Source organism: Panthera pardus, unplaced genomic scaffold (assembly GCF_024362965.1).
Source record: "Panthera pardus isolate Hobbes unplaced genomic scaffold, ASM2436296v1 HiC_scaffold_10, whole genome shotgun sequence".
Taxonomy (NCBI): domain Eukaryota; kingdom Metazoa; phylum Chordata; class Mammalia; order Carnivora; family Felidae; genus Panthera; species Panthera pardus.
The window spans coordinates 18,858,041-18,869,631 of NW_026526655.1; the positions used below are offsets into that span (position 1 = coordinate 18,858,041).

General features: G+C 55.3%; 1 protein-coding gene across 5 annotated transcripts; it reads left to right on the forward strand.

The window, feature by feature from the left end:
- The first annotated feature begins 391 nt into the window (after positions 1–391).
- On the forward strand, positions 392–9,536 carry PRKAG3 (protein kinase AMP-activated non-catalytic subunit gamma 3). Of its 5 annotated transcripts, none has more exons than XM_053904784.1 (14): positions 392–874; positions 1,467–1,506; positions 1,954–2,128; positions 2,478–2,881; positions 3,895–3,976; positions 4,466–4,524; positions 4,644–4,689; positions 4,904–4,958; positions 5,143–5,269; positions 5,403–5,568; positions 7,324–7,361; positions 7,535–7,681; positions 8,013–8,246; positions 8,821–9,536. In XM_053904784.1, exons 3-13 carry the CDS (start codon positions 1,975–1,977, stop codon positions 8,127–8,129), a joined length of 1,395 nt encoding a protein of 464 aa, XP_053760759.1. In that variant the 5' UTR covers positions 392–874; positions 1,467–1,506; positions 1,954–1,974; the 3' UTR covers positions 8,130–8,246; positions 8,821–9,536. The 5 variants fall into 5 exon arrangements, with proteins under 5 accessions (XP_053760759.1, XP_053760760.1, XP_019301486.2 ...); XM_053904785.1 differs by having other exon boundaries at positions 393–874; positions 1,973–2,128; XM_019445941.2 differs by lacking the exon at positions 392–874 and adding an exon at positions 1,021–1,089 and having other exon boundaries at positions 1,973–2,128.
- The last annotated feature ends 2,055 nt before the right edge of the window (positions 9,537–11,591 follow it).

The following is an 11,591-nucleotide window of genomic DNA, read 5'->3' on the forward strand; positions in this document are numbered from 1 at the left end:
CTCACCCCTGGTACTACGCAAGACACATGGAAAGGCAGAGTCTCTTCCCCGATCTGTTCTCTTCCACCCTCCCTGTAGGCAGTGCAGGGGCTTTGAGGGGTGATGAGAAATGTGTTCAATACATTCAGCAAAAAATCCAGTAACCCATTACTGAGTGTCCACTCCAGGGCCAGAGACTGGGATGGAAGAGGCTGGAAGGAGGGGCAGAGAGAGGGGAGCTAGAGCAGCTGGGTCAGCATTCCCGATTTGGACACTGACTCAGGCCCCAGGAATGCCAAGGAAGGGGGGTGGGCAGCCACCAGAGCCGGGCTGGGATCCTGTTGGCACCGGGAGATGTAGGGACAGCGGGCACAGAGGGATGTTGGGACGGGGGCTCCCACACACTGGGACCCACCTCCAAACCACTGGTAGAAACAGAGGTCTCTCACTCTGGGCCCTCCAGCCCACCGCACACCTTCACGGTGATTCTAGCTCCCCACCTGCCCCGCCCATCCCACTCCAGCTCCCCCAGCAGAGAGAGGGACAGGCTCCTGGGATTCAGATGAGGACGTTTGGGCATACAATGCCCGCTCTCCTGCGACCGCCCACAAACCCCTTGTCCCCAGCCTCCCTGCTGGCTCCAACTTGCCCTTTCTAACTTCAGCACCTCCCACGACTGAAGTGTGTACAAGGAAGACAGTCAAGCTCTACCTGCGTCCATTTTCCCTCCTTTGGCGCCTGACAACGATGAGAAGGAACCCAGGACTCTGAGAGCCCACTTCCTCCCACCTGGCGCCCCCGCAGCGCTCCAAGCCACCTCCCTCCATCGCAAAGTCCTTCGAGCTTGTCCTTGGAGACCCAGGAGGGAGCCCGGGCCCAGGCCTCCAGATTCCAGGTGAGCCCCTTCCCTCCCCACCCTGCCCCAGGCGGCTGGGCGAGAGCAGCTGAGCCCGAGGAGCCCTCCCTCCCGCTGCCTGACACCCAGAGAGAAACCGATCCGGGGAGGGCAGGGCGCCAGGGGCCGGGCCCAGAATAGTGCTGCCCAGCCTGTGTTGCGCACTTGCTCTGGGTTGGTCCGGGGTTGGCCGCATGGAGCACGCACTGAGCCGGGTACAGGGGTCCCGGGGGACGGGAGCTGGGGCAGCCGAGGCCAGGGGATTGCGAGCACACTACACCCTGTGAACGAGTGTGAATGAGTGTGTGTGCGTGTGCGCATGAGCCTGTGGGTGCCTGTGAACTCGTGTGCGCGCGCGCGTGTGTGTTCTTTGTGTCAGCGACGTATGTGGTGCCCTGCATGTCTGGGAATGGTTGGATGTGTTTTTCCGAGTGTGTCTAAGTGTTGGTGTATGGGTGTGTTTGCGGGGGTGCACCTGTGCGTGCATGCGTGTGCGTGCTTGCACGCGCACACGTGGTGGGAAAGGAAGCTACCCGTGGGTTCGGGGATGCAGGGCGTTTCTCCACCCCTTCAGACATTCTTCTCCTCACAGAACCCATCCTGGAGCAGCCTTGGGGGACCTGAGCGTCAAGGTAGGCGGGGCTGCCTTCTCAAGGGCGTAGCCTCTCTTCCTACTTCGTTTGTCTCCCACCTCTCTGGGCCCCCAGTCTCCACTCTGCTAGCCTGGCTTTTCTGTCTCTCCTTTTTCCTTCTTTGTTCCTCTGTTTCTTTTTTCCCTCATCCCCTCTTTCCTCTTTCAGAGGAAGTAGGGGGAATCTAGAGTCGGAAGACTCCGAACCTAGTTCTGTTAGCACTTAGGAAATAGCTGTGTGAATTGTGGTGAATTGCCCCACCTCTCTGATCTCAGGTCCCGCTTTAGTAAAATAAGGATGATGATAACATCTCCCTTATAAGATTGCTATGAGGTTTGAGTGAGAAATATATTGGAGGAGAACCCTTGGGAAGCTTGCAAATGTGAAATATTATTATTAATAACATTTTAATTGATTTTGTTGTGTTACTCCCCATTAACCAAACAGGCCCCATTCCCCCTTCCAGAGATGAGCTGTCTAGAACAAGGAGAGAACACTTCATGGCCATCGCCGGCCATGACCACAGGCTCAGAAAGAAGCCATGAGAAACAGGGGGCCAAGGCCTCGAGGTGGACAAGGCAGGAGGCTGTGGCGGAAGGGGAGCTGCCGGGTCTGGGGGAAGGTGAGGCCAAGGCCAGTTCTGGGGAGATGGGAGCGGGGGCAGTGGGACATCCCGGAGCCTGGGGCTGGGGCTCTGCTCTGGATCCTTCCAGAGCACAGAGTTGGCCCCACCCTCACCTTGTAGTCTGTCTCTCCACATGGGAAAAGTCACCTGCACAGCAGAGCCAGGGGCCTGACGCGGCCAACTCAGGACAGAGCCACTGTCTTGTGTGACTCTGAGACTCAGCTTTCTCACCTGCAAAATGGGGCGACAGCACCCAGGCTTCCCAAGGCTGCTGTGAGGATGAACAGAGCCAGCGGATGAGAAAGGTCTCTAGAAGACAGACTTACTGTCCTCTCCCCACCAACAGATCCCCAGGCCAAGCCACCTGCTGAGTACGCCAGGCTGGAGGCCACGTTCCCCAAGGCCACACACTTGTCCCAGGCTGCTCCTTTGGCCAAAGTGGGCGCCCCACCAACAGAGTGGGACATCTTCCCCCCTAACCACGAAGCCTCGGCCGCTGGCTCCAGCACAGACGAGCTGGAGCTGGACATAGGGTTCCCAGCCACAGCATCGTGGGGGTATGAGCTCGGCCTGGTGGAAGAGAGGCCTGCCCTGTGCCCATCCCCACGGGCCCTGTTACCCAGGCTGGGCTGGGACGACGAACTGCAGAAGCCAGGGGCCCTGGTTTACATGCACTTCATGCAGGAGCACACCTGCTACGACGCCATGGCAACCAGTTCCAAGCTGGTCATCTTCGACACCACGCTGGAGGTGAGGCTGTGGCTCTGCCCCACCTCCGTTCTCATGGGGCTGCAGCCTCCACTCACCCGCTCCAGGGCCCCCCGCGAGTCCCTTTCCAGAGCTCCTTCTTAGCACCACGGAGACCAGTGCTGGGGAGGACCCCTACTCCCCAGTTGTCATCCCAGCTCTGCCATTGAGTATGTGTAGGCTTTGGCATCAGTCACCGCTCTCATCTCTAAAATGGGAATGGGGGCCCCTGGCTGGTTCAGTCAGATGAGCATACAGCTCTTGATCTTGGGGTCATAAGTTTGAGCCCCATGTTCGGTGTAGAGATTACTAAAAAAAAAAAAAAAAAGTAAAAAATGACATAAAATGGGGACAGGAAATGCCTGCTTTGCCCTCCAAGTTTCGGAGGACTCCTGGAATAACCCGGGTCAAGTGGGAGCACTTTGTGAACCCCTAAGTATGGGGAAGACCTTGCAGGCTGGCTTAGGACAAACAGCAGGGAGCTCTCAGTAAGAGAAAAATAGGATGGGTTCTAGCCCCTGCTCTTCCCTTCGGCTAAGCTATAGAACGCCTGCTTCCATTTTTACCATCACGTATAGCGGAGCAGTGTTTCCAGAAGCACGGCGATAGTATTACTTAGGGTGAAGCCAAATGAGTCAACGTCAGATTTATTTAGAGAAATCTATTTTGCAGATGCAACGTGAATAAGCGTACCTCCAGCACGTAGATTAGCGAAAACCATAGTGTGTGTGACTGTACGCATGTAGCACCCGAGTAGAAACCCCGAGTGAGTTCGTCACACCCTGATGTGCCAGGTGAAGGCGTCACCACAGTGCCTCCGGCCACCAGCAGCCTCATCTCTGTAGCAAGCGTGCCTGGCAAAGAGCGTGCCAGTGTGTGCCATGGCCTAGGACGGGCAGTCAAGCTCATGCAGAGGAGATCTCGGGAGAAGGCCCCGGGGGAGGACCCTGGTTGGGACAGGGTGCCACTGAGGGGCAGTGAGAGACTCACCCCTCAGTGTTCTCTCTGGCCCTCAGATCAAGAAGGCCTTCTTTGCCCTAGTGGCCAACGGCATCCGGGCGGCACCGCTGTGGGACAGCAAGAAGCAGAGCTTCGTGGGTGAGGAGGGGCTGGGAGGCAGAGGGAAGAGAGAGATCTTCGAGGGGATTCTGGGACTGAGCTCCGACACGCCACGGGTTCGGGCAGACCCTTGGAGTGAGCCAAGCCGGGGGCTGGCGTGGGGGAACATCCGATCCCGGCCTCGTGGTGGCCAGCTGGGAGACCCCATGAGTGGAGGAGGTGTGACCAGCTGACCACTCCAGCTCTACTCACCCATGGTCCCGTGTCGTAGGTGCTAGATAGGAAAAGAGGAAAGGGAGAGGAAGGAATTAGGAGAATAGAAAAGGGTGCAGCGGGGGCGGGGAGAGAAATTACAGGGGAGGCACAAAAGGCGGGGGAGGGGCTGCCCCGCTTCCCTCTGTCCACAGTTCCCACAGCTGTCTCTGACCTAGGACTCTGGCAGAGCCCGGAGGGGGGTCTGACCCCTCAACCTGCCTCCCACCACGGGGCCCCAGGCTGACCTCCCGCCCTTCCCTCCTAACCCCGCAGGGATGCTGACCATCACAGACTTCATCCTGGTGCTGCATCGCTATTACAGGTCCCCGCTGGTGAGGAGTGGGCTGGGGACCCCAGGGGCTCCCATCTGGGCTGGGGCGGAGGGTGGCTCAGGGAGCCTGGTGCCCGAGGGGCCCGTGTCCGACTTCCGGAGTCCTGTCAACGTCTCTAGGTCCAGATCTATGAGATTGAAGAACATAAGATTGAGACCTGGAGAGGTGAGCTGGCGGAAGGGACCCGGAAGGGGCTGAGGGTGTGTGGGTGAGCATGGGGCCAAGGACCCGAGGTGGAGGATGGGCAGTGGGGATTTCTTGGAGGGCGCAGGGGAAGGGTGAGAGGGAGCCCAGAGGGCCTGAGGGAGGAAGACAGAGGGGCTGCCCAGTGAGGCAGGGTGGCCAGCTCCTCAGGCCTGACTCTGGCTTTTTCCTACAGAGATCTACCTTCAAGGCTGCTTCAAGCCTCTGGTCTCCATTTCTCCCAGCAGCAGGTAAGCGTCCCCAGCCACCCACCTGAGCCTCCTTGCCTGAGCAGTCCCCTTCCGGGTCAGCCCCTCAGTTCTGACCTCAGGGGCCCATCCCGTGGCAGACAAGGCAGCCTGGACACCCTGTCCTTCTGCAGGGGCTGGGGTGGGGGTTGTGTCTCCCCCAGACCCACTGCTCCCACTTCTGCAGCCTGTTCGAAGCCGTCTACACCCTCATCAAGAACCGGATCCACCGTCTGCCGGTCCTGGACCCGGTCTCAGGCGCCGTGCTCCACATCCTCACACACAAGCGACTGCTCAAGTTCCTGCACATCTTTGTGAGCCTGGGCACAGCCTCAGGGTGACCCGAGGGTCTGAGAAGTCATTGGCCCAGCAGACCGGGGAGGGAGCCGCTGGGAGCACTCTGGGGGCTGCTCCACCTTGACTGCCACCTGTCCCCAACCCACCCAGGGCTCCCTGCTGCCCCAGCCCTCCTTCCTCTCCCGCACCATCCAAGATCTGGGCATCGGCACATTCCGAGACTTGGCCGTGGTGCTGGACACGGCGCCCATCCTGACGGCCCTGGACATCTTTGTGGACCGGCGCGTGTCTGCGCTGCCTGTGGTCAACGAAGCTGGTACCTGCACCCAGAAGTGGGGCTGGCTGGGGTGGGGCCGTGGCAGGCAGGGGTCTGTGGGCGTCTGCTTGGGACCCAGGGTGGAGTTAGAAGTCTGCCTGCTTAAATCTTGGACCCTTACTTAGCCTCTCTGTGCCTCAGTTTCCTCATTTGTGAAATGGGAATCTTAATAACACCCATCCTCTGACTTCACGGGATGATTTGAAAAGATTATGTGCAGTTAAGAAGCATGGTAAGACGAAACCGAAGATGAGGTTTTTAATGGGAATTCACCCTAAAATGGGCCATGGGATCCAGCCAGACCTCACCTTCTTGCCTTGAAGAGGGGGATTAGAGGGACTACATGATCATTTCTTTGGTTGAACTGTGGCTGTAAACTGTTTCAAAGTCAAAATTGCTGTAATGAAGCTAGATATCAAAAAATGTTTTTTTATTTGTTTTTGTGTTTTGAATGTTTATTCGTTTTTTGAGAGACAGAGACAGAGCACAAGCAGGGGAGGGGCAGAGAGAGAGAGAGGGAGACACAGACTCCGAAGCAGGCTCCAGGCTCTGAGCTGTCGGCCCAGAACCCAACGCGGGGCTCGAACCCACAAACGGCGAGATCGTGCTCTGAGCCAAAGTCGGACGCTTAACTGACTGAGCCACCCAGGTGCCCCAAGAAATGTTTTGATTTATTTTTCATTATGAAGAATTGCAAATGTATGAAAATGGTAGGACAAACTGTATAATGAAAGCCACATATCCGTCACCTGGATTAACTATTGTTAACACATTGCCATAACCAGGGTTTTTTTTCCCCCTATTTTTTGCTAAAGTGATTTAAATTACAGAGATCATGTTATTTTATCCTTAACCCTTTAGTCTGCATCTCTTAAAATCAGTATATGTCCTATATCACCTAACAAAACCAGAATAACTTACTAATATCATCGAATATCTGAATCTAATTCTCATTTCCTCGCCTTCCCCGAGAATATCTTTTTTACAGGTGGTTTGTACAAACCAGGATCCAGTTAATGTCCATGCTTTGCAATGCTTCTTTTGTCTTTAGTTTCTTTAATCCAGAACAGTTCCTTCCTCACTTAATTTTCATAGCACTGTAATGACATTCCTGGGTCAGTTGTCCTATAGAATGATGTCCCCCCATCCAGATTTGTCTCTTTGCTTTCTACGGACGGCCTCAGTGTTGTTCCTCTGTTCCTGAGTTTCCTGTAAACTGGAAATTAGATCTGAAGGCTTGATCAGATTCAGGCTACCCATTTGAGGCTAGGATATTTCAGAGGTGACACTGTGTAGTCGAATTGCGTCACATGGGGAGGCATGATTTCAGGCGTCTCCTCTCTGGCTGTGATGCTGTGTGATCTGTGGGTTTAGATAGTGGCCCCTTGATGCCTGTTTTAAAGCCAGTAGCCTGGGGGCGCCTGAGTGGCTCCACCGGTTAAGCTGACTTCAGCTCAGGTCATGATCTCCCGGGTTCATGGGTTTGAGCCCCGTGTCAGGCCCTCTGCTGTCAGCACAGAGCTCGCATCAGATCCTCTGTCCCCCTCTCTCTCTGCCCCTCCCCTGCTTGCACTCCCTCTCTGTCTCTCTCAAAATAAATAACCTAAAAAAAAAAAAAGGCTGCAGCCTGGGGAGGACATGGAGATGTCCAGTAACTCTTTCTGAAAGGCTGCCTCGGGCCCTTGCACAGCATGCTGGTTCTGACGTGAACCTCTTCCTCTTCTCTCACCACCTGGCCCCCCACCACCCCTGCAGGACAAGTCGTGGGCCTCTACTCCCGCTTCGATGTGATTGTAAGTGTCTACGGGAATAGGGAACTGGGGTGCCACCGGGAGGCTGTGGGTGTGAGAACCGATGGAGGGGTATCTGTAGCCCGGAAGGACCTTTAGAGGTGTGTAGAGGGCAAGTGGATAGGTGGAGCCTGGTTAAGGGGCTGACTGACATGGCACTTGCCTCCCCGCCCCAGCACCTGGCTGCCCAGCAAACCTACAACCACCTGGACATGAGTGTGGGCGAAGCCCTGAAGCAGAGGACACTGTGTCTGGAAGGAGTCCTTTCCTGCCAGCCCCATGAGAGCTTGGGGGAAGTCATCGACCGGATTGCCCGGGAGCAGGTACCTCGTGCCCCTTCATACATGCCCCCAGCACGTATGGCCCAGTCCCCATGAGCAGCTCCAGCTGTCCTTGGACACCGGACACCTGCCCTGTCCTCCCATTTTATGGCCATTTCAAGCTCTCAGTGTCCACACCGGTCTGCAACTGGTCCTGCTAAGGGCCACAGACAGCCGATCACCCCAGGGTGGTCAGAGCTACTTCTAACTGGTTTCTAGGAGATACTTTTCGGCTCCCCCGCTTACGTCGTTGCCCCTGAGTCTTGGTGACGATCTCGTTGGTTACCATAGCTGCATGGCTCGAACCTCTCACTGATCCTCTGTGGACCCGCAGGTACACCGGCTGGTGCTGGTGGACGAGACCCAGCATCTCCTGGGCGTGGTGTCCCTCTCCGACATCCTTCAGGCACTGGTGCTCAGCCCTGCTGGCATCGATGCCCTCGGTGCCTGAGAATATCTGAGTCCTCACTCCCAGGCCGTCTTCCACACGCAGAAGCCAACGAAGGGAGCCAGGGAACACGGTCTCCATCTTTCCCCACCCCAGTTTGCTGGTTTGGCTGTGGTTCAGGTAGGCTCTGCCCTGGGCCATCGGCCTCAGCACCAGCCCATTGGTCTTCCTAGGCTCTCAGATCTCAGCCTGAGGCCCCCTGAGGATGGGGGTGCCCAGCTCACTGCTGAGCAGCCCCATGAAAACTACAAGTATCAGGACTCCCCGTGGGGTCCCCACTCTGTCCCATTCTCCACTGAGGTCATGAGGGTCGTCACAAGAGGGGTGGACAGGGGCTGGGGTCAAGGCAAGGGCGGTGATGTGATTTCAGATGCTCTGGGGAGTTTGACCTGCCTTCTCGCAACTCAGCTCCCACCTGCTGGGAATCCCACCGGAAGGAAGCAAGTTAATAAACCTTTGTTGAATGGAATTTCCACGCTCAGTCAGAACTACGGCTAAAAGGAGGGGGTTTCTATCTAAGTAATCATCTCAGTAAATCCGACATGATCTCAGACTCTTTCCTGGTACCGTGTTGGCTAGGAGCTGGCTCAGATTCCACCTGTTTGGCAGTGGATGGCAAGACGAGGTTCCCCTACTGGAAACGCAACCTCTCCTGCCCACGTAGTGACTGTCTTGTCTTCTCTTTTCCTCACAGGCTTCACCAGCCCTCTGTCATTGCCCTTGCCCTGCCTGTGCTCCCAGAAGCCCTCAGGAATTCCCAGTCCTCCATGGGATGATGAAATTAAGAACAGCTGAGTCGAGCCTGGAGATCTATGAACCAGAGGCACTGAGATTACCCCAGGGCTGCCTGCTCCATGCCTACCCATATCACTTTCCCCCCCACTGGCCCCAGTGGAGCAACGAGCCCTCAGCCAGTTGGGTGTATTCAGGGGCTCTGGATTCCTCAGCTTCTGGACTACCTGGGAGGCCCTGCTATTCTTCCACACTACTAAGGGTGGCTCCCCACAACTTGGCCACTGCCCTTCTTCCCTCCCAGCATTGAAACAGCAGCCATGTGGAGAGCCTGTTGAGTGGGGTCCTCCCTCCATTCTCATCCCGAGCACCAGCAAACGGTGTTCTCAGTCCCCAGTGACAGCCTGTGTTTGGATCACTGAGGATGAACACTGAGAAAACAAAAAGAAAAAGAACAAGCAACCCGTGCACTTAAATTGTATAAGCTTCACTCCGAAAACGCTAGTCATTTGGCCTGAACTTGCAGCAAGAGCCCTGTGCTTTCTGAATTCAAAGACGCGAGGGAGAATCTGTAATTGACAAACGCTACCACTGGCCTTGCTTTTGTGCATAGAGTGTTAGTTTCTTTTTTCATTTTTTATTTATAACAAAACCATAAAGAAGATGTTAATTAGTTAATGACAGAGTAAGTGCAACTCAGTCCACAAACTCTAATCTGCTAGAGACAACTTTTTTTTTTTTAAACACTGAATGTAATTCCTATTATGGACCCCATTTCACCAGGTGGTAGAAATTAATCTCCATTTGGGGTTCACCCACCACCTTTTCCTGGGGTTAAATTCGGTGAGAAGGGGAGGCTTTGAGTAGTGGAAGACTTTGTTCCTCACTTATCATCAACCACACTTGTCAGCACCTGCTAAAATATTCCCATTCCCATCTCTCTGTCACTTGGTCGGTCACTGGTGGGCATGGCCCCTGCTAGGTGCTCCCTCAGTCCCTACCACAAAGCCTCCTTGGGCCTGCCTTCTCTTGGGGCATGAAGACATTCTAGCTCCTGGACCTGCACCCCTCTGGGCTTCAGGACGCTGTGTGGTCCCAAGCACATCTGCTCAGGCGGACAGCAAGTGATCTGTTCTGCGCTGAGTTTTGCTCTGTGTGTGTGTGTGTGTGTGTGTGTTTAGCCCCGACCCTGGAAACATAGGGCACAGGGCTCTTCTTACCATCTCCTTATCGTTTCCAAACCTCTCTGGGGTATTTATCATATTCACCTCCTCCCTTCAGACACAGCTCCCTTCTCAGACACAGGCCCCAGAAATGTCTACAGTCTCTTTGCCTCCCCACCCCCCACCAACCTATGGAATCTTCACCAGCGGGGCCTTTTTCTCTAACCCGTCATCCATTCTTCCAAGTCCACTGCATGTGTCTTGAGTTCTTGCCACCTGCCTTGAGGGTCAGGCTTTGGAAATTCCAAAGCCAAGGCCAGGCTTCGGTTATGTCATCCCTCCCCTGTGGCAGTGGACGCTGTCTGCTATCCAGTGGAGAGAGGAGAGGTTAATATTTCTAAAATATGATCCCACCACATTTACCTCACAGAGCAACAGAGTGGAGACATTTGTGCTTGATGAGTCAGGCAGTAAATGAAGGCATTTTCTCACAGACACGCAGCTTTTTTTCCGACTTTGCCATAACCCATGGGTCAGTGCTGGTTCTGCTCTGGCCCTGCCTGGGAAGGTCCTGGGCCTTGGGCTCAAGTGGGAGGATGGGGGTGCTTCTCTGGGCCTGTCTCAAGCGACAACCTTGGGGAGCCTGGGGCAGGCTGCCTCCTGCTGCAGCTGACTGTAGGGAATGTGTAGGAGGGTCAGTCCTTTGAGGTGGTGTCCCAGGTTGCTCTGCGTGAGCAGACCGTCAGGTCAGCCCAGGCGTTCGGTGGAAAGGGCAGCCCTGAGGAAATCACTCTCTCCCCCTCCTGCTCCCCCCCACCCAAGAGTAGATAGGTCTCCAGCCTCCTGGGCCCACCATCCTGAGGACCCAACAGTTACCCCTTGGGCCCTTCTCCCCAACCCTCAGTTCCTGACAGCCCTCCCACATCATGGCTGCTAGAAAAGAGGCAAAGGGTTGCCATGGGGACTACTCCCGCCCCAACTCTGAATAAAAGTATGAAGGCCAGCCACTCTGCTGGCTCCTCTGTTCATACCTATGAACCCGGGGCTGGCCAAATGGTGCAGGCATCATTGCCTCCATGCCCCCGACTCCTGCCCTGACCCCCGAGGCCCCTCCGAGTTTCTGTGACCTCCAGGCCGGACTCTCATCCACCTCTCTCATCATCTCACATCACCTCAGCAGTTATCAACCCTGGCTATGCCACAGGATCCCCAGGGGAGCTTTATAAGATGGTAATTCCAGGGCTCCGTTCCTAGAGAGATGCTAATTTCCTGACTTGGGGGTGCGACCAGGGCAACTGTATTTTTTTGTAGAAACTAGAGGCTTGCGATGCATAACACGTGATGGGCACGATAGCTTGCTGAGAAATACAGGCGCCTCATTTCCATAATTAGGAAAATCGTCTGTCGCCCTATGGCATCTATATTATTTGTTATGACCAAGATCTACAAGAAGAGCTGGCTGAAAGCAGGGGCACAAGGTAGAAGATACACGATTTTCTGGCATTCTCACTAGCCTTACAAACATGTGCAAATACAGAAGAATTCAGCACAGGGTTACATTATGTCCATC

Coding starts and splice junctions, on each gene's coding strand:
- PRKAG3 (XM_053904780.1), top strand. CDS start 1,194: ATGAGCCTGTGGGTGCCTGTGAACTCGTGTGCGCGCGCGCGTGTGTGT. Junction 2,129..2,477: donor GCTGCCGGGTCTGGGGGAAG/GTGAGGCCAAGG, acceptor CCCCACCAACAG/ATCCCCAGGCCAAGCCACCT. Junction 4,525..4,643: donor GCTATTACAGGTCCCCGCTG/GTGAGGAGTGGG, acceptor CAACGTCTCTAG/GTCCAGATCTATGAGATTGA.